We start from the raw sequence: 20,771 nt of genomic DNA on the forward strand, positions 1-20,771 counted from the left end.
TCCTTCCTGTCACTTTCACTTTATTCCCTCTCCTGCTGCCTCTGGTTCCGTCTCAGTCGGCCGACACTGATGAGCTCGGAAAGAACATTTATTTAAAATAAACCTTGAACACAATCGTTGTAGCTACGCCAGCGGAGAAGGTTCGTTCTTGTTGAAGAAATCTCGGAGAAAGTCGACGCGAGTTTAAATACGTGTTTAACAAAATGCTCTCGATGTTTTTACAGCAGCTTCTCACAGCAGCTGCTGCGTCTGTAGAGAACTTTACGACCCGCTGTGTCACTGTCTCTTTAATAAGGCGGAGTTTACAGACACGTCACTGCTGATTGGACGACACCTCGGACACACCCACCAAACGAGAGGAAACTAACCTCGTAGCTCGTTGACACGTTGAGAGGAAACGCGAGGTTTCATCTGGACATGGAAGCTGAATGTTCAGAGATCAACGTGCCCGAGGTGAAGTGAAAGCAGAGACGACCAATCAGAGCAGACTTTGTCCTGAGGAGGAGGGGTCTTACAGAGACAGGAGCCAAAACCAAGTGTTTGAGACAGAGGCTGAAGAGAGGAGCTGCAGCGATGGACAGTCTGAGGACAGACATGTGGATCTAAACATTAGAGCACGGAAACATTTCAGAGTAAAAACATTAAAAATGATTAAAGTACAAACAGCCGTTCAGTAAACTTGGTAAACACACACACATCCTGCAGGGGGCGCTGTACCAGCGTCACTGTGTTATCACCACTTCTGTTTGACAGGAGACACAATGACACAATACAGCCAGGAAAACAACACACAAACACACACACAAACACACACACACTACCACACAGGGCAGGAAACAGCAGTCCCACAGCAGCGGGGGGGTTGAACTCTATAACAGGAAAGGCAGAGACAATCAGGGGAGGTTAACTCACAGAACAGAGACGTGGACAGAGACATGAACAGAGACGTGGACAGAGACATGAACAGAGACATGGACAGAGACATGATCAGAGACATGGACAGAGACATGAACAGAGACATGAACAGAGACATGGACAGAGACGTGGACAGAGACATGGACAGAGACATGAACAGAGACATGGACAGAGACGTGGACAGAGACATGAACAGAGACATGGACAGAGACGTGGACAGAGACATGAACAGAGACATGAACAGAGACGTGGACAGAGACGTGGACAGAGACGTGGACAGAGACATGAACAGAGACATGGACAGAGACATGGACAGAGACATGAACAGAGACATGGACAGAGACATGAACAGAGACGTGGACAGAGACATGGACAGAGACGTGGACAGAGACATGAACAGAGACATGAACAGAGACATGAACAGAGACATGAACAGAGACATGAACATGAACAGAGACAGAGACATGAACAGAGACATGGACAGAGACATGGACAGAGACATGGACAGAGACATGAACATGAACAGAGACAGAGACAGAGACAGAGACAGAGACAGAGACAGAGACAGAGACATAAACAGAGACAGAGACATGAACAGAGACATGGACAGAGACATGGACAGAGACATGAACATGAACAGAGACATGGACAGAGACATAAACAGAGACATGGACAGAGACATGGACAGAGACAGAGACATGAACAGAGACATAAACAGAGACATGGACAGAGACATAAACAGAGACATGGACAGAGACAGAGACATGAACAGAGACATAAACAGAGACATGGACAGAGACATGGACAGAGACAGAGACATGAACAGAGACATAAACAGAGACATGGACAGAGACATGAACATGAACAGAGACAGAGACAGAGACATAAACAGAGACAGAGACATGAACAGAGACATGGACAGAGACATGGACAGAGACATGGACGTGAACAGAGACAGAGACGTGGACGCTTTGTCCTTTGGGACGACTGTATTTTTTTTGACATAAAAACAGTTTCACAAACACACGAATCAGACGATGTTTATGTTTATATTCCGTCTTTAACCAACAGGGGAAATGTTTATAGACTGAATTCTGTTTGTGGAATAAATGACATTTAAAAATAATTGAAAGATATTTTACGGAATCACCTTTAACCCCTCTCTGGAAACTCCTCTGGAAACTCCTCAATAACCATCAATACAACTGCTTGTAAACCTCCGAGCCCCCGAACCTCCACCTGAAACCTTGAAGACCCCCGAGGACTCAAACCTCTTCCTACGCCCCTTAAAACACCCGGAAACTTCACAATGACCACAAATCCTGAAACAAGAATTTCTACAAGAACTCACAAAACCTCCTCTGTGAGGACCGGATCCTCCTCAAGAGTCAAACACAACCAAACCTCTAAGATTCCACAGAACATTGATAATGACATCAATACTCTCAAAACCATCTCACTGCCCCTGGAAGGTCTGACAGGAACAGCAGGACTCGGATTCTGTTCAGACCCTGGAACCCAGAACATCCTCAACGACCATCAAACATCCCCAGGTCCCTCATGAAACTTCCTAATTGACCACAGAACTTTGAGGAGCACCTCTGGTGAGTTTCCATGATTCTCCTGGAAAAGTCCCAACTCTTCAAATCAAGTTTCTCTTTAAACCATCAGAACAAATCCTGTGACACACGTGATCATCTTCAGATTTCAGCTCCGTGGATCTAACAGCAGGTTCAGTGAAGATGTGATAGAACAGATGATGTTTGGAATAAAGTGAAGAATCCGAACCTGTAGAGACTCGGGATGAGGCGCGTGTCCGCGGATCCGCTTTACTCCACCTGGACGCGTCGGGGGCGCGGATGAGTGTCGGCTGCGTCACCTGCAGGATCCTCTCTTTATAAACACTGTGAACATGTGGGCGCGAAGAGCCACGCCCCCACCCCGACACACCGCCCCTGCTGCGTTCAGGAACTGCTCGGAAAAAAACACTTCCGAGGACCTGATAATATCTCAGACTTTATTTCTCACCAACCGAATCATTCTTCTTATGATGAGCAGTTATTTACCTCAGACAAAATCTTCCCAATTGTTTGGTCTCTAGGGTTTATAGAAATTCAACCAATATCTGGTTGAAGACACAAAAATTGGAGGAATAAACATAAACAGATATTTACACACAGATAAACGAGAAAAGATCAATGTTCATCACGTTTAAAAAACACATGATGCATCGAATGTTTACTAATTAAAGGTTATTTTTATCAAATAATAATCATTATAATAATTATATAGAAACTTACTCTTGACAAATTACTTTTACTTTGTTACTAATGTTTCCTTTTCTTTTGACATCACCTTGAAATGATATTGTATCATTTAATCTGTTGTATTAACATTTTGGGTTATATCACTTTGCTCTATTATTTTAAATGACATTGTGTTGATTTGCTTCTTGACCTTTTTAACAGTGTTTAGGTTCATGAGGGTGAATTCTAATAAATTCCTACATTTCCTGCAGCACCTGAAGATAAGTCATGTTCTTCAGTGTATGAAACAGCTCCCTCTAGTGGAATCAGTGTGTTAACAGCTGCAGTTCTGAGGCTGTGGAGCTGATTCTACTCATTTCCTTCAGTTTCCATTTACCTGAACAATATGCTTCACCAAGCTGTTTCACCAAATCCATTAAACACGACCAGACACTAGATTGTTGGAGGCCACGTTTAGAAGCTGGATTTGTGATGTTATTCCATTTGATCTGTAATGATTCCATCTCTGAGCAGCATAATAAAAGCCTTAGTATTAACTGCCTTCGTTATTGGATGATATAAGAACAGGCTGAGAAAAACCACGTATTAAAATCAGGAAGTTAAAGCTGCAGGTTTGAGGTTTGGTGACTCGGTAGCTGTTATTTCATCCTGGTTAATCTTTCATCTTCCTGGATTCAATCTGATAAATGACGACAAACCTAAACACTTTGTCGTGTCAGTACAAAACTTGGTCCATGATAAACGAGCAAATATTCAACCAAAAGAAATATCACAGTTTACAGAAGAATAACAGAGACGAATAAAACGATCCTGACACAAAGTAATGAATCCAAAGAGTCAAAATGATGATTGTTTTGATTCTTTAATGTTTGTCAAATATTGATTAATTTCTTAATGTAGACGGAGTCTGACAAAACAGGATGAAAACATGAAATATCTTTATTATCAACTTTAGTTGAATATTTATTAATCATAGTTATATATAAAACAAAAACAAACTGTCACTTTAGCCGTAAATTTAAAGAGTTTATTAGACATTGACAGATGAGGATTACATGTCACAGAGTTGTTGAGGTGTATGAGTCCACTTTCTGTTTTTTTCTATAAAAAGTGAAAACAAGAGGCTGTAAAATGACATCATCACAGGAATCATTGAGTTATTCCAAAAGATTTTTTATGGACTCAGAGAATTTATTGTATAAAAGTATCCTGAGCTGAAAAGAATACAAAATATAACAAATAGTATAACAAACAGAAATGTATTATAATATATATATTTATATAATATAAAGAGTCGTCTCAGTGTCAGAGGCTGAACAAACTGTCGGTTTGATTATTTGAAATCAGAGAACGACAGGGTTAGTAGCTGCAAGCTGGTAAAATAAGTTCTGTACGTTCTTTTTAACGAATGGGGGCTGTTACAGTAAAACTCGATGCTACACTGAAACGTCTTCCTGACCCGTGTCGTCATCCGAAGAAACAACTTACAAATCCGACGTCAGGCAAGACCGGATAACACATCCAAGGCGCACACATCAAAGGCGCACGCATCCGCCATTGATGAGGATAATACATCAAAGGCGGATGCGTGCACCTTTGATGCGCATGACAGACTTGAATAAGCAAATTTAATGAAGCGTTTACATATGTAAATTCAAAAATGTTATGGACTTTCCTGCTGTCTTGAAGTCAAAACTGATCACTAAATAATGATGATGATGATTCTAACGACCAATGGTAATTGTGTGTCGTGTTGCAACTAACATTATTTATTGTTGTCTATGAGGAGCGTAAACACTGTTTAAATTGCCTAGTTTAATTTTCTAAGCATACTTACAGCGCATCCTCTTTTGTTTGTAGCCGCCATTTTACTCCAGGACAACAGCAGTCGTTCATACTTGTTTACTAAGGTCCATGGTGTGACATTTGTCCAGCATCGGAGGAGAGAGACGGTGAAAGATGACTCAGTTTCTTCCGCCAAACCTGCTGGCTCTGTTTGCGCCTCGGGATCCCATTTCCTTTCTGCCTCAACTGGAGAAGTTGCCTCACGAGAAACATCACAACCAGCCTTACCGTGGCATTGCTCCATTCATCAGGCACTTCGAGGACCCGAGAGATGTTCCTCCACCAACCAGGGCAGAGACCCGTGACCAGCGGCTGGAGAGAAAGAGGCGAGAGAAACTTGAGAGAAGGCAAGTAGTGGCTGAGACAGAACTCAAGCTTTGGGACCCACACAATGACCCTAATGCACAAGGAGATGCCTTCAAGACTCTGTTTGTTGCACGAGTGAACTATGACACCACAGAGTCCAAGCTTCGACGTGAGTTTGAGGTGTATGGCCCCATCAAACGGATTTACATGGTCCACAACAAGAGGACAGGGAAACCTCGCGGCTATGCATTCATTGAGTCTGAGCATGAACGAGACATGCACTCCGCCTACAAACATGCAGATGGGAAGAAGATTGATGGAAGAAGGGTGCTAGTGGACGTGGAGCGAGGACGCACTGTCAAAGGATGGCAACCTCGCAGACTAGGTGGTGGTTTGGGAGCCACCAGGAGAGGTGGAGCGGACGTCAACATGAAGCACTCTGGCCGAGATGATGCATCACGTAATGACGATCGCGCCCTTGGGGGTGATCAGGACCGTGGAGATCGGCGGGAACGAAGCCGGGAGCGGGAAAGAGAGAGAGAAAGACCGACTATGGGAGTAGAGGTTCCTGGCAGTGGTCATCGGCGTCGAGAGCGAGAGAGGGAGCATGGGGGGGCAATGGTAGGAGACAGCCGAAGCAGGGAGAAGAGTCGAGTATGGAAGAGAAGGAGCAGGAGCCGAGATCGTAAGAGGGACAGGCAAAGAGGCAAGGGGCTGGATGGGGAGGAGGAGGTCAACCAGGGAGACGCTGCCCCTGATGGTGAGGAGCGGGTGCTAGAGGAACATGAAGGAGAACCGGGTGAGGACATGGAAGAACGTGGAGACCGAGACAGGGACAGAGACCGAAGGCGGAGCCACAGGGACAAAGAGAGGACCAGGGGATGTGACAGGAAATGTCTCCGCCCGAGCAGATGATGGTCCCAGTGAAGAGGTTCTCAAGGTCACGTCCTGTGCATCAACCCAACATGCCCTCGCTACCTCAAGCATAGTCCCAGTCCTGGTGTCATCAGTAGAAGAGCCACAAAGACAAGTTCTTACTTATGCACTAGTTGACACACAGAGTGATGCAACATTCATTTTAGGAGACCTGCTTCAGGGCCTGGATGTGGACTCTCAACCAGCTGTCGACACCATCCTGGCAAGTACGAGTATCTGTGCTCTACGAGTTTGAGGTCTTAATTCTGATAAGCACATCCATGTAATGCAAGCCTACACCCGTAGTTTTATTTTCTGGTGGATAAGTCGTATATCCCAACAAGAGAAACGGCTCAAACGTGGCCACACCTCCGACCTCTAGCAGACATGTTGCCACCACTTCAAGATTGCAAAATAGGACTGCTAATTGAGTATGATTCTCCATCACCACTAGCCCCACTTGAAGTCATCATAGGCAAAGAAAATGACCTGAAGATAAGTCATGTTCTTCAGTGTATGAAACAGCTCCCTCTAGTGGAATCAATGTGTTAACAGCTGCAGTTCTGAGGCTGTTGAGCTGATTCTACTCATTTCCTTCAGTTTCCATTTACCTGAACAATATGCTTGGATTTGTGATGTTATTCCATTTGATCTGTAATGATTCCATCTCTGAGCAGCATTATAAAAGCCTTAGTATTAACTGTCTTCGTTATTGGATGATATAAGAACAGGCTGAGAAAAAACACGTATTAAAATCAGGAAGTTAAAGCTGCAGGTTTGAGGTTTGGTGACTCGGTAGCTGTTATTTCATCCTGGTTAATCTTTCATCTTCCTGGATTCAATCTGATAAATGACGACAAACCTGAACACTTTGTCGTGTCAGTACAAAATATAAATATCACAGTTTACAGAAGAATAACAGAGACGAATAAAACGATCCTGACACAAAGTAATGAATCCAAAGAGTCAAAATGATGATCGTTATGATTCTTTAATGTTTGTCAAATATTGATTAATTTCTTAATGTAGACGGAGTCCGAAAAAACAGGATGAAAACATGAAATATCTTTATCAACTTTAGTTGAATATTTATTAATAATAGTTTTATAAAACAAAAACAAACTGTCACTTTAGCTGTAAATTTAAGGAGTTTATTAGACATTGACAGATGAGGATTACATGTCACAGAGTTGTTGAGGTGTATGAGGCCACTTTCTTTTTTTTCTATAAAAAGTAAAAACAAGAGCCTGCAAGATGACATCATCACAGGAATCAGTGAGTTATTCCAAAAGATTTTTTATGGACACAGAAAATGTATTGTATAAAAGTATCCTGAGCTGAAAAGAATACAAAATATAACATAGTATAACAAAACTAACAGAAAGGTATTATATAATATATATATATATATATATATATAAAATATAAAGAGTCGTCTCAGTGTCAGAGGCTGAACAAACTGTCTTTGGTTTGACTATTGATTACTTGAAATCAGAGAAGCTGGTAAAATAAGTTCTGTACGTTATTTTTAACGAACTGGTATCAGATCAGTCATATGCACAAAGTATTCCAGGTATTGGAATTAGTATCAGGAAGAGAAGTATCCGAACATCCCTGTTTCCTTCATTTAACGTTTGAGATTTATGTTCAGTACTTATCTGTGATTTCATTTCAAACTGGCTCATTTCAGTTGGTGTGATTCTGGCTGAGTAAATGAAAAATAACCATGAAATGTGAAAACATAACTCGATCATAAAGATCTCATCAGTTTATATTTCAACTCTTCTGGAGTTAAATCTCATCTTTGGTTTTCACAACATTCAGAGCAAAATCTTTTTACACTAACAGATGTTTTAAATACGAAATAATCCTACAATCATTTTCTTGAAGAATTGTTTGGTCTATAAAATGTCAGAACCTACATTTATAGTCAGGACATTCATTTAATATAATTTTCATGATTATTTTATGTATTTACTTTTACATTTAACTTAATTTCTCTGAATTGTTCTTTAATGCCCTAATTTTTTATTCTTTAGCATTTTAACTTCAACTTTATTATTTTATTGTTTTATTATTTTCATTTTATCCTTCTTTGATGTCTCTTCTTTTTGAGTAAAAATACATTTGCACTGTGTGGACAGGATGACATCTGGCTTGTTGTTTCTATTGTTGTTATTTGATTTATAGACACAATTGTGTTACATTGTTTGTATGAAAATTCTCATTTATGTGTTGATCAACTGATGAGAGAACTGTAATAGAGAAAGACGTTTCTGATTGAAACTTTATCCATGACCTGTTGACGATGATTCTGTGTTTAAAACCCAAAAAGGTTCATGAACATGAGACCGATGATGTGAAAAGAACAACAAACATGAATCAGTGCAGAGGAACTGACTGTAAACTGATTCGTTATGAAATACAACAACAAGTTTTTTGTCTTTAGGTTGAAGAAATTAAACTGAATATCGTATTAAAACACAACATGAAGTAGTGGTTCATCCCACAGAAAGTAAAAATACACATAACAAACACGGAGTAGTTTACAGTTCAGGGTTTGTGAGAATTGTCTCAAGAACATAAATCACCTCAAGATGATCAGATGATATCGAGACACATAATAACCTCGGCTACAGAGGGAAGTTCCCACCATGTTTGTTTGTTTGTTGTTTGTCAAAATTACCAAACTGATTTCCACCAAACATGGAGGAGGGGCGGAGCCTGAGAGCAGATTAAGGGGCGGATCTCGGGTTTTGTTTGTTATATGACAAACTAGCTCGGAGATCTCGACATGTTTAACGTATTAAACCCATAAAGATCTTTGTTGGTCAACATCACGTTTTCAAAAGGTTTGAAATGACCATTATCCTCTTGGCGACTGGATCTCTAAATATGCTAATATGATCTGTTGACCTGAACTGGACGATTTGAAATAAAACCGGTTTCATCTAACAGTGAATTCTAAAGTAAAGAGAACACGTTCAGTCCGACTGACAGTGACGAGGTAGCAGACGTTAGTACACACTGGATTTACTGGATTATATTGAACCTAAAAAATGGACGAACTCATTTGTAACCTGAAACTGAAGTTGTGAGAAATGGTTAAAATCTATGACTGTATTTGATAAAATAACTAAAAGTCAAAGTAACTGTGTGTAGTGTAAAGTGGATAAATTCAGTTAAGTACATAAATGAAAAAGATATGTTCTAAAATATATAAGTATATGAATCTATGTATAAAAATGAAGGTGTTTTCAGTGAATTTAAAGGTTGTTACTGCACCTGAATCACCTGCTCAACATGTGTTCAACATGTGTTCAACATCTGTCTGAACGTGTGTCCACTTATGAGATAGAACAGGCAGAGGGATATTTGGAGGTAAACACTTTGTTCTCTGTCCCGTAGACGTAGAAGCTCTGGTCTTTTCCTTTGTACGAGTAGAGGGCGTGAGTCAGCGGCACCAGCTCGATGGTCTGACGCTACAGAGAAACATCAAATACAGCTTTAACGTTAACAATCACTCACACGTTCAGTTTCTAATCAGGGAGCGAAAAGCAAGCTGAACAATCAGCAGGGAACCTTCTGTGTGGTTTTGTACCTGCTGCAGGATGCGGCTGGTGGAGCTGAAGCGGTTCAGGTGTTCGTTGATCAGTTTAGAAGAAATGTTGCAGATCTCCTGATCGGGGAAACCCTGGATGGGATAAACCTGAGCCACAGAGAGGAACACAAGAAGAGCCACGTTGGAAATCAGGTCTTTGTGTCTGCTCTCCACACGTCAGAAGTCAGTCATCACAGAGAAGGATGGAGATGGGAGATGATCTAAAAACAGTGAATATTTCCAAACTGTTCACAAAGAGTAGCCGATGGGAACGTTACTGACTTTACCAGTGAGTGAATCTGAGTGTGTTTGTGTTTAGAGCGAGGAAAAGAGCATTCAGGCCATTTTCACACATCAACCCTGAGAAGATCCTCACAACTGGGTCCAGACTTTCTCCAGAGCGCTCGGGTGAGGCTGGAGCAGCAGGAGAGGCAGGTTCCATCACATCCACACAAACCCTTATCAACCCTAACCCTCCTGACATCTTCATCTGCATCTTGACCCGATGATGCTTCTCATGACACCAATGTAATGTATTCAATGAAAGTTTTTACCAGAACATTCTCGTCGATGAAGAAAGGATCTCCGGTCACCTTCTCAAACTTCTTGTCAGGAAAGTCCGGCTGACGATCGGGAATGAAGTTGTCTACGTTGTGTTTCCTTCACGCACAGAGAAACACAAACAAGTCAGCCCCAGCGTGTTGCACAGGAGAAGCGAGATGGAGAGTGAGTGTGCGTGACGGACCATGTGATCGTGAGCAGGATGAAATGCAGCAGGTTCTGGCTGCCGTGACAGATGGAGCAGGTCTTGAAGCCTTGACCCAGACAGGAGCTGCACCTGCAGGGCGGAGAGGAAGGACACAGATCTGATATCTGACGGCACAGTGGAACAGACCAGAGCTTCAGGGTCAGTCTCTCCTTCACAGTCAAATCCTCTCCTCTCTCACCTGTTCCCGGGACACGTTCAAATTCACCTGAGCTTATTTTGAGCTTTTAACAGTTTGAACAACTGGACGACAACACGGAGGAGAAACTCAGACAGAGTGAGGAAAGAAACCAGTGGGACTCGAACCTCTTGCGCCCTCGGCCGTGGCAGGAGGTGCAGCGCTTGTTCCTGGACCGGCCGTTCCCGTGGCAGAAAGAGCAACGCTTCTGCAAAACAACATGTGGCTCTGAGTTATGTGTCCTTCAATTTCAACATTATTACCAAGCTATGCCGTTTTTTTTCTCGGAGCCCAGAATGTTATTGTTGCCTGAAGCTACAGTCGGACACACTGAGCGTCTTGTTCCCCTGTGAGAAAAATGTTGTTTTAACTCAGTGTGGTTGATCTGCTGCAGATACGATATCATCTCACTGGGATTTATGACTGTAAACACAACACACACATTTCACTGCACAACTTTGTACACATTTCTGAGGACACTGATAATGAGGTTCAGAGCTGAATCGACCCGCCCATCGAGAATCAACTGAAAAATAACAGACAGCGACTATAATAATTCATTCAAATCTTTTTAAAGCCAACATGTGAAATATTCACTTTATGATAGCTTCTTATTCTTCCTCTGTAAATATGTCTCAATGTATAAATGTATAAAGAAAAAACATCTCACCATTCCTTGACCAAAGCAGCAGCCACAGCGAGTTCGTCCAATGCCGTTACATTTGTGACAGAGCTGAAACACACAGCCACATCTTACTGTACGTGTAATATCATAACAATAAGGCCAGAGCTAGATTCAAACTCAAAAGAACAGGCAGTAACAACAGAAGAGAAACTTTCAGGAATATTTTTAAAAAGGAGCTGTACCTTAATGAAGGAGGTGTGCGGCACGCGGACCTTCTCCACCATGTCGGTGTATCTCTGAGGCAGAGTCACCGGGACGTCCCACGGCTGAGGACACATGCCGTACTGAGGACCATCCACCATTTGTCCTGTTGGAAGAAAACATAATGAAGTTTGGTGCGTTGAACTGAGATCAGTTCTGATTCATCTGTGCAGCTACTGTCTGATTCCTTTTCAAGAGATTCCCATGAAAACTAGAATTATCACCTGACGGTAGTTTGTCTCTACATTTGTGCTTGAAAATTTGAAGCTATTCCCTCGAGCTGTTCCCACGTGTTCAAATCAGTAAGACAGACACCCGACAACAGAAACACGTGAAGATAACTTTCTGTGAAATGTTTGACTCAGAGTAAAGTTTTACCGTTGTAGGGTTCAAAGTGCCAGGCGCTGGTTCTGGTCTCAGTGTAGGTCTCCAGTCGATACTGCAGCAGGAAGGAGACCATCAGAAAACAAGACAGTGAACATAACAGGTTAGTTGCTAGGTGACGATGCTCGTACCCGGTAGACGACGATGGGTTTCAGCTCCTTGAACGTCAGGTTCCTGGCGGGTTTGGAGCTGTACGTCCATTTGGATTCCACGAACTGGAGGAGGGCGCGTCGAGCCTCATCCTCGGATATTGTCGGGACCCTGAGAGCAAACACACAACATCTGTTACCCCCTCATGCTTTCACCTTTCTGTCTGTCAACCGAATGAGAGAATGAGAGATAAAGCACAGAGTCGTCAGCAAAGAGTTTTCTCGACCGAGTGAGACTCTGAGGTGGAGCTACCTGACGTTGGGCACCAGGGTGTTCCTGTTGAGTTCAGGCTGGGGGCTGTAGGCCGGGGGAGGGGGGTACAACGGGTCATCCGCTGGAAACGTTTACACAAAAAACAACAGGCGTGAAGGTTCGGAAATATTAATTTTTAAAAAACAGAACAGAAGAGACTCACGGCCTCCTTTATGGCCTTGGTATCCATGTATGTCATCCAGCCAGCCAGGAGGGGGCGCTGAAGGTCCCTCTTCTGGGATGTTCGGATCAAACGCACCTGAGAAGATGAGGTGAAGAACAAGAGTCTCATTAATATCAAACACAACGAGACGATGGATGAAAGACGGTTTCTCTCTCGTTCTCTTCTTCACTTCACTTTTACGCCATCTTACAAAAACTGAGTCTTAGTGACAGAACAATGCAACACAATGCAATGGAAACAGGCTAAGAAAATAAAACATGTCCACACATTGTGTCTTATTCTTCTGCTCAGGTTGAATTTCCCTCGACCAGTTGACTTTGATACCAACTTTAGCTTCTTATCTTATCACGACACTTGTCACCGAATCCTTCCTGGAGTCAGAAATTATACTGATTTGACATTTAACACCTTGTCGATCAGAACGTCCAGGAGGGTTTACCACATTTTCTAATTCACAGTTATTTACTCCGGTTAATTTATTTGTTCCTGTAGGTGGAATAAAACATCACTAATACTACAATAAGAGTGAAATAATACATGTCCAGGCTTCACTAATCAGGACTTAAAATACATAATAAATAGCAATAATAGACGAGCTCTTTCTATGTGGATTAGTTCGACACCTTGGGACAATAAAGTCCAGAGGGAAGAAGAGGAGTTTGCTGTCCGCTCCGTCTCAGACGAGTGGACAACTTGACTTTCTAGTCTCCAGAGATCTGCTCAAAGCTCGAAGGAACACGCCTCCAGCTCGTTTACTCAGTTTAGAACAAACACGAGTAACTGCACCGCTAATTTCCTTTCTGCCCACACCCTGCGCTGCTCAATCTGTGTGTTGAAGGCTGTCGTGTGAATGGAGTCATGTGACTTCTGTACAAAGAGCACGCTCGAGGAGGATTAACAGCAAAGCAGGTTCCTGACGCAAAATCCATCCACAACATCAGCCACACAACTGCACTGTGACTCATGAGCTCATATCTCCACCGAGGCCCAACAGTGAGAGATTCCATCCAGCTGCACACAATCACACACTCCCACACAACACTCCTCTAGAGCTGCTTTCAGACATGAACTCTCCAGAAGGGCTGAGAACACTAATGAGCGAGAGACTGCAGAATTCCTTCAGAGCTTCTCCGGTGAAGACGTCCACTGGGAAAGACGAGGAGATCCCGGAGCTTTTGGAGATGAGGGCCGACGCCCGTGGTGACCATGTGATCTCCGCAGCAGACTGAGGTCGTGACATCCTGTGGCACCACTCGTCTGAACGACCAGACTCCGGAGAAAGTCTGGACCCAACTGCAGGGAAATCCTCCCGAGTTCATGTCTTAAACCAGATCCATTAATTACTCAATGAAATACCAAATGTGAAAGAAAGAGAGATTCTAAAGTTCATGTTCCAACCGTCCACCGAGTTACAACTGACCATCACGTGACAGACGGGTGATAGTGTGAGTGGAGTTCAGTGTATTTGTTATCATGTTATTGTGCGGTTGTGTGTAACCAACATTAAACTGAGCCGAGCTCCGACTTTCCAAACTGCAAAGAACTTGTTCTCACTCAACTCAGAAGAGCATCATGTTTTCTAGCAGCACCGTAATACGACACAAATACACACAATAGTTCCTCGATCGAGACACTTCCGAGGCACCGAGCCGCCATTGGACGTGCGTCACGACTCAACACAAACACTTTGTTAACAAACCAACAAACGGCCGACTCCTTCGGGTGTTGTTCACGAGCCGTGTTCTCTCCTGACGCCGGGAGGATATAAATACAGCTGCAGACAATACCTCTGGGCCAGGGATAAAAATATCAGAGAAGGTATTTCCCCAAAAAGATCTGGGCTGAGATGGAGGGAGTGGGGAAGAGAGGGAGAGAGAGAGAGGGAGAGAGGGAGGCTCATTAAGAGAGGGGAGTAAATATAGATGGAGGGAGTGTGAGAACAAAGCTGGTCTGATTGTGAAGCTTTGACTGGACAATGAATCCAGAAGACTCCTGAGAGCACTTCTCTCTCTGAGCAGCACTTCCACAATAAAGAATAAAACGTTTCCAATACTGATAAATACAAGATCAAAAATTAAATAGTTATCGTTATTAAACCATTCTGACAAATGAATGTGAGTGAAGCTTGATATTTTACAGTTTCGACATAAACTTTAGTATTTATGTTGAAACTATAAATATAAAGAAAAAGAAAACACGAATATATAAAATTAAGAAAATGTAAAATATGCACATCTTCTCTGCATTTTTTATAAACAAGTTGTTCACGCGTTAGCCCTTATTTAACCGAGTTCGTCCCATTGAGAGCAAATATATTTACTTTACAAGTGAGACCTTGAGAATAATAGAACGAGGAACCAGGTCGATGAGCTACGAGAGGAATCGAGACCAAAACACTTTGATTCAAAGCAACAACAACAACAAAAAGATCAAAGACCCTTCCTCGGATGGTTAAAATATTGGGCTGATCATCAAAATGTGTTCTCTGAAAATAAAAGGGATTTTTCTTTCTGGAACCAAACTGTTGGGCTCAACAGGTTTACACTGCAATCCTGAGACCCCCCCCCCACCCCCCTCCACCGGTGAACTGTCCCTTTAAGGCCCCTGCCCTGCTATGCAAAGTTCCTTGAGATAAATAAGCATGTTGTGATTTGACTCTATGCAGAGAACAGTGGAACCACATGTGAGTACAAGTTTCCAGATAATAAGTTTCAGCAGCTTTGGATCCAAACGATGAGTCGAAACACGGAGGAAGTGAAAAAAAACAACTTCCTCCACTGACACTGATGAGCCCAAGCGAGGGGGGGGGGGGGGCGAACTCCTCTAACTTTACTTTACGAACTTTACCGACGATACATCGGTGAGAACCGCGATCCTGTGCCACCGGTGGATCAGTCCCCGGACCCCGTGTGAACTTGGTTCCTCGCACTTCCGGCTGCCCGGTGACACAAACAGGGTTTTAATGAGACTCACCGGGATCTTCGTCCATTCCTCCTCTTCCTCCTCTTCCTCCTGCGCTGCTCCTCACGGTCTGAGCTCGGGACGCTGCGGGACGTCACTACACTCAACCGGACACTTCCGGTGGGGGTTTCCAAAATAAAAACCTCACGACTAGTTCCCCGCTGCGTACTTTATTTAACTTTATTATTTTAATTTTACACTCCAGCTTTTTAACATCAACTTCAACACATTCATTTAATTGTATTAGTTAATGTGTTTTGTTCTTAAATATTTTTAGATATCGTGTCATGTGATATCTTGCTGCTGTAACACAGGAATCTATCTATCTATCTATCTATCTATCTATCTATCTATCTATCTATCTATCTATCTATCTATCTATCTATCTATCTATCTATCTATCTATCTATCTATCTATCTATCTATCTATCTATCTATCTATCTATCTATCTATCTATCTATCTATCTATCTATCTATCTATCTATCTATCTATCTATCTATCTATCTATGTATCTATCTATGTATCTATCTATCTATCTATCTTTCTATCTTTCTATCTATCTATCTATCTATCTATCTATCTATCTATCTATCTATCTATCTATCTATCTATCTATCTATCTATCTATCTATCTATCTATCTATCTATCTATCTATCTATCTATCTATCTATCTATCTGTCTGTCTGTCTGTCTGTCTGTCTGTCTGTCTATCTATCTATCTATCTATCTATCTATTTATCTATCTATATGAATGTAAAATTAATAGGAAAATAGATAGATAGACAGACAGATAGACAGATAGATAGTGTTATATAATATATAAATAATGGTAATTATGGTTATAATAATAATCATAATAAACATCATCATCATATTCTGGTCAGATCACAACATTAGCTCAAGCTGAGCAGTACAATACTGCCACCTTGTGGAAGAAAGTGGGAAATTAATTACTATACATGTAAATAGATATTTATATATATATCTTTTTTATATCTTTTTTTCCATTTTTTCCATTTTCTAGGAACAGTACAACAGTCGTAATAGCAGAGCGTTATGGAATAACGCAGCAGGAAGTCGCCAATTTTTGACATTACACGTTCGATCGTATCAACTTTAATGACGTCATCTCAACAACGTGGAGATTCAAACTAGGTGGCGTTTGATTCCACGCCATCAAAACACAAGGTTGTCGCGTCTGTGTGATTCAATGTACAGACACACATTCCACACAGCTGCTTTTGGACATCTGATGCATTTTATTTTACATCCATAAATAGTAGGAAGATAAATATCTACAATTCTAACGAGCTGTTAGTTAGCTAGATCAACAAAATAAAAACTCGAAATAGAACAGTATATACTTAATAGGTCACTCTTCTGGTTTTGGTCTTGATTCTGAGTCTGAAATCTCTGATGCTAGGTCTTAGACTCCACAGGATCAAACGGGAGTTGTGGACGAGTCTTTGAATCCAGCTCTCCTGTGATGTCATAGCATCTTGTATCTAGCATGTGTCATCAAAGGAGCCTTCTTCATGTGGAAGAGACACACCCACAACTCCAGCTTGATCCTGTGGAACAAGTATTTAAAAGTGTTCATAAAGTAAGAAAAAGGAAAATAATGATTTGTGTCAATCAAAAACTAGACATTTAATGAATACTTAGAATATTAAATTATAAATTTATTTAAAAAATATAGGAAAGTATGAAATAATACAGAAATGAATACGGGTCATTGATGTTTTTTATTCAAAAGGTAACAAAGGAAAATTAAAGTAAGGATTTGTGATGATCAAACACAAGTTAATGCAAAGTTATAGGAAATCAAAGCTGTGCCGGGTCACTTTTGACCCATGTTGTGTAGCAAAGGGTTAAAAGAAGAACGCTTAAGTAATGTCTTAATGAAGTTGCACTTGGATTGCACCACTCACTCTTCTGTTTTTCTCTGAACCCTGAACGCAGCGTTGAGGCGGCTGAACCGGACGTGACGTCACTCGTCTTCTCCCATCAACAACACAGGACAGTTAGCAGTTAGCTGTTAGCTGTTAGCAGTTGTGTAGCGTAGCGGGACCAGTTTGTGACGCGGTGTCTTCCTCACAACCTTTTTAAAAATGGTGAGAAACGAACTCAGATTCACTATTTTCATACAAACACGTTCTCGTTCCATCTCAACTGTTTAACATCAGCGAGTTCCAGGAGATGCTAACCGGAGCTAGCACGACCGGTTAGCCGGGCGTTGTCATGGTTAATAACACACAGTGTGTTGATGTGTGTGTCCGTTCGGCTCTGACAGCAGCTGCACTTGTGTTGTACTGTGTGTGTTGTATTATATTGTGAATTGTTGTATTGTGTCGTGTTGTCTTCTATTGTGTCTGCTGTGTTGTATACTATGTGTGTTGTGTATGTTGTATTGTGTTTTGTCGTTTTGTGATGTGATTTGTTGTGTTGTGTTGTATTGTATTGTGATCTGTTCCATTGTGTCGTGTTTGTTATATTGTGTGTGTTGTGTTGTGTTGTGTTGTATTGTGTGTGTGTTGTGTTGTATTGTATTGTGATCTGTTCCATTGTGTCGTGTTTGTTATATTGTGTGTGATGTGTTGTATTGTGTGTGTGTTGTGTTGCGGACACACACTGGGTCTCAGCAGCAGGATGAACTCTCACTGTGTCTCTGTCTCAGGCTGAAGTTGAAGAGACTCTGAAGAGGATCCAGGGTCAGAAAGGAGTCCAGGGAATCATCATCGTCAACTCGGAGGGTAAAACTCCGACGCACAACACAGTCACGTACACGCAGAGACACACAACATTGATCAGCTGATCGACACACAGTCACGTACACGTTTGTGTGTTGATCAGCTGATTCTCCTCAGAGGACAACGGGGACAATGCTCATCGATCAAAAGCAAAGTGACTGCAAATGAGACAGATTTAGCTCAATTTTCATCTGTGGCAACTTAAACACAAAATACAAAGACTTGTTATAGTCAACACATACAAGCAATACACACAGAAAATATATAACAATAAGTAACAACACAACATATGAGACAAAGCATGTAAAAAAACAACAGAGGCAGTCGTCTAATGTGCTCATTCAATATATTTACAAAGCTCTTCACCTTAATGTGATTTTGATTTAAATGAACAAGGACCACAACAAACTGTTGATTCATCTATCAACCAGATGAAAACGCTAATTTCCAGGATTGTCTGGTTCCATGTGAACCCTTTGAATGAATGATTCCTCTGTGTCACGTCAGGAATCCCTGTGAAGACGACGCTGGACAACTCCAGCACGGTGCAGTACGCCGGACTCATCCACCAGCTGGTGATGAAGGCCCGGAGCACGGTCAGGGACATCGACCCCCAGAACGACCTCACCTTCCTCCGGATCCGCTCAAAGAAGAACGAGATCATGATCGCTCCAGGTATCCATCCATCCATCCATCCATCCATCCATCCACTCATCCATCCATCCATCCATCCATCCACTCATCCATCCATCCATCCATCCATCCATCCATCCATCCACTCATCCACTCATCCATCCATCCACTCATCCACTCTTGTATTCATGCTGTGCAAGTGTTATATACAGACCAATGAGGAACTGGTGCCAGGATAGATAGATAGATAGAGAATTAGAGAATTAGAGAGATAGATAGATAGATAGATAGATAGATAGATAGATAGATAGATAGATAGATAGATAGATAGATAGATAGATAGATAGATTACTTTATTCATCCCCGAAGGGAAATTAAGTCGTCATAGCAGCCGGTATATTTGAATACAATAAAATACAATACAATAGAATAGAATAAAATAAAAATATTGAGGTAGAAAGAATACAAAAAATACAAAAACAGAAGCACAAGATAAAATAAAATAAGATGGGTAGATAAGGTGCAGTGGCAAGATGATGGTAATAGTACTGATGATATGATGGTAATGTTATTGTTAGACAGTATATAAAAATAGTAGAGTATATATAGCAGTATATAGTAATAATGGCAGTAACAGTAAATATAATAGTAATAGTAATATAATGATAATAATTATAACATGTACACATGTATAAATATGTGTATATAGACTTATGTATACAAAGAATATACAGAGAGTATGATATAATATATGATATATAGTAGAGGTATAAATATAAATATTTGACTATACAATAGATAATATAATATACTATGAGTGTAAGAATATGTAGACAGAGTGTGCAAAAGACAATATTATTGTATAAAATGATATATAATATCAATATGGTTCATATGAACACATATCACATACGATGTGAAGTAAGTGTATATGGAGCGGAGTGTTGTACAGTACACAGTGCAGGAGACAGGTTTAGTGCAGGACCGGTTCTCTATGACCTGCCCCTGTGTTGTCACCTGTTTGAAACGTTTTCTGAGCTTTTTGTTCTGACCTGTGATCTTGTTTGTTCTGCCTCCTTTCACAGATAAGGATTATTTCTTGATCGTCATCCAGAATCCCTCAGACTGAACCGGGAGGAGCTGCCGCCCGACTCATTTCTCTCCGCCTGTCGTTCATATCAAACAGACAATCTTTATTTTGTCTCGTTAAAACAAACAGAACCTGTTTATTAGAAGTTTTTATTATTCACTTGCAGGAACAAAGAAACTTAAAGACAAGAGATGAGGGAGGATTAAAACTGAGTCTCCTTTACGACAGGATCATTTCCCCATGTTTTAGCATTCCACTACAATGTCCTCTCTATGCATCATGCTTATTATGACATGTGATGATCATGTATGTGTTTTAGCACATGGGGAAAATAAACGTCTGCTAAAATACCTCAATTGCACGTTCATAAACAAGAGAGAGACCACAGCAGCTCTTTAGAGTACAAGATCTTTTGTTTCAGTTAAACCTTCATGAAAATCTCTGGACGTAATTTATTGTTGTGTTGTTTAAAGAAGCTGAAGGGCAGAACGTCGGCGCTGAGACAAACACGACCGCTCTCGTCTTGTCCATTTCCTGTTGGTTGTTTCTTACAAATTAAAAAATGGAGAAAATGATTCAGTGTCTTGTTTTCTGTGGAGCTCTTCAGAATCTGGTTTATTGTCATGTAGACAGACCGAGAGGAAGTTAAAGTACAAGAGAAATAAGTGAAACAAGTAAACCTAAA

At 41.3% G+C, this 20,771-nt stretch overlaps 4 protein-coding genes across 6 annotated transcripts in view; 2 read left to right on the top strand and 2 right to left on the bottom strand.

Annotated features, from left to right (window-relative positions):
- The window catches only part of si:dkey-49n23.1 (semaphorin-3D), a 51,318-nt gene extending 48,545 nt beyond the window's left edge, over positions 1–2,773 (bottom strand). For both annotated transcript variants that reach the window (XM_061069505.1, XM_061069503.1), the window contains exon 1: positions 2,704–2,773. The gene's annotated coding sequence lies outside the window, so the exon portion shown is untranslated. The remainder of the gene's footprint in view (positions 1–2,703) is intronic.
- Positions 2,774–5,141: 2,368 nt separating this feature from the next.
- Positions 5,142–6,248, top strand: LOC133000183 (U1 small nuclear ribonucleoprotein 70 kDa-like). Its single transcript, XM_061070048.1, has one exon. The coding sequence runs from the start codon at positions 5,142–5,144 to the stop codon at positions 6,246–6,248; it is 1,107 nt and encodes a 368-aa protein (XP_060926031.1).
- A 1,135-nt stretch (positions 6,249–7,383) lies between these two features.
- On the bottom strand, positions 7,384–15,677 carry ssuh2.1 (ssu-2 homolog, tandem duplicate 1). 2 transcript variants are annotated; one of them, XM_061069521.1, is made up of 12 exons: positions 15,623–15,677; positions 12,629–12,724; positions 12,466–12,547; positions 12,195–12,324; positions 12,058–12,118; positions 11,661–11,785; positions 11,464–11,526; positions 10,922–11,001; positions 10,595–10,687; positions 10,404–10,509; positions 9,850–9,957; positions 7,384–9,730 (listed from the first exon to the last, which is right to left on the bottom strand). In XM_061069521.1, the coding sequence occupies exons 1-12, from the start codon at positions 15,636–15,638 to the stop codon at positions 9,596–9,598; spliced, it is 1,095 nt and encodes a 364-aa protein (XP_060925504.1). In that variant the 5' UTR covers positions 15,639–15,677; the 3' UTR covers positions 7,384–9,595. The 2 variants fall into 2 exon arrangements, with proteins under 2 accessions (XP_060925504.1, XP_060925505.1); XM_061069522.1 differs by lacking the exons at positions 7,384–9,730; positions 9,850–9,957 and adding an exon at positions 9,981–10,070.
- A 1,921-nt stretch (positions 15,678–17,598) lies between these two features.
- On the top strand, positions 17,599–20,661 carry dynlrb1 (dynein, light chain, roadblock-type 1). Its single transcript, XM_061069649.1, has 4 exons — positions 17,599–17,727; positions 18,291–18,366; positions 18,871–19,038; positions 20,082–20,661. The coding sequence occupies exons 1-4, from the start codon at positions 17,725–17,727 to the stop codon at positions 20,123–20,125; spliced, it is 291 nt and encodes a 96-aa protein (XP_060925632.1). The 5' UTR covers positions 17,599–17,724; the 3' UTR covers positions 20,126–20,661.
- The last annotated feature ends 110 nt before the right edge of the window (positions 20,662–20,771 follow it).

Source organism: Limanda limanda, chromosome 4, assembly GCF_963576545.1.
Source record: "Limanda limanda chromosome 4, fLimLim1.1, whole genome shotgun sequence".
Lineage (NCBI taxonomy): Eukaryota > Metazoa > Chordata > Actinopteri > Pleuronectiformes > Pleuronectidae > Limanda > Limanda limanda.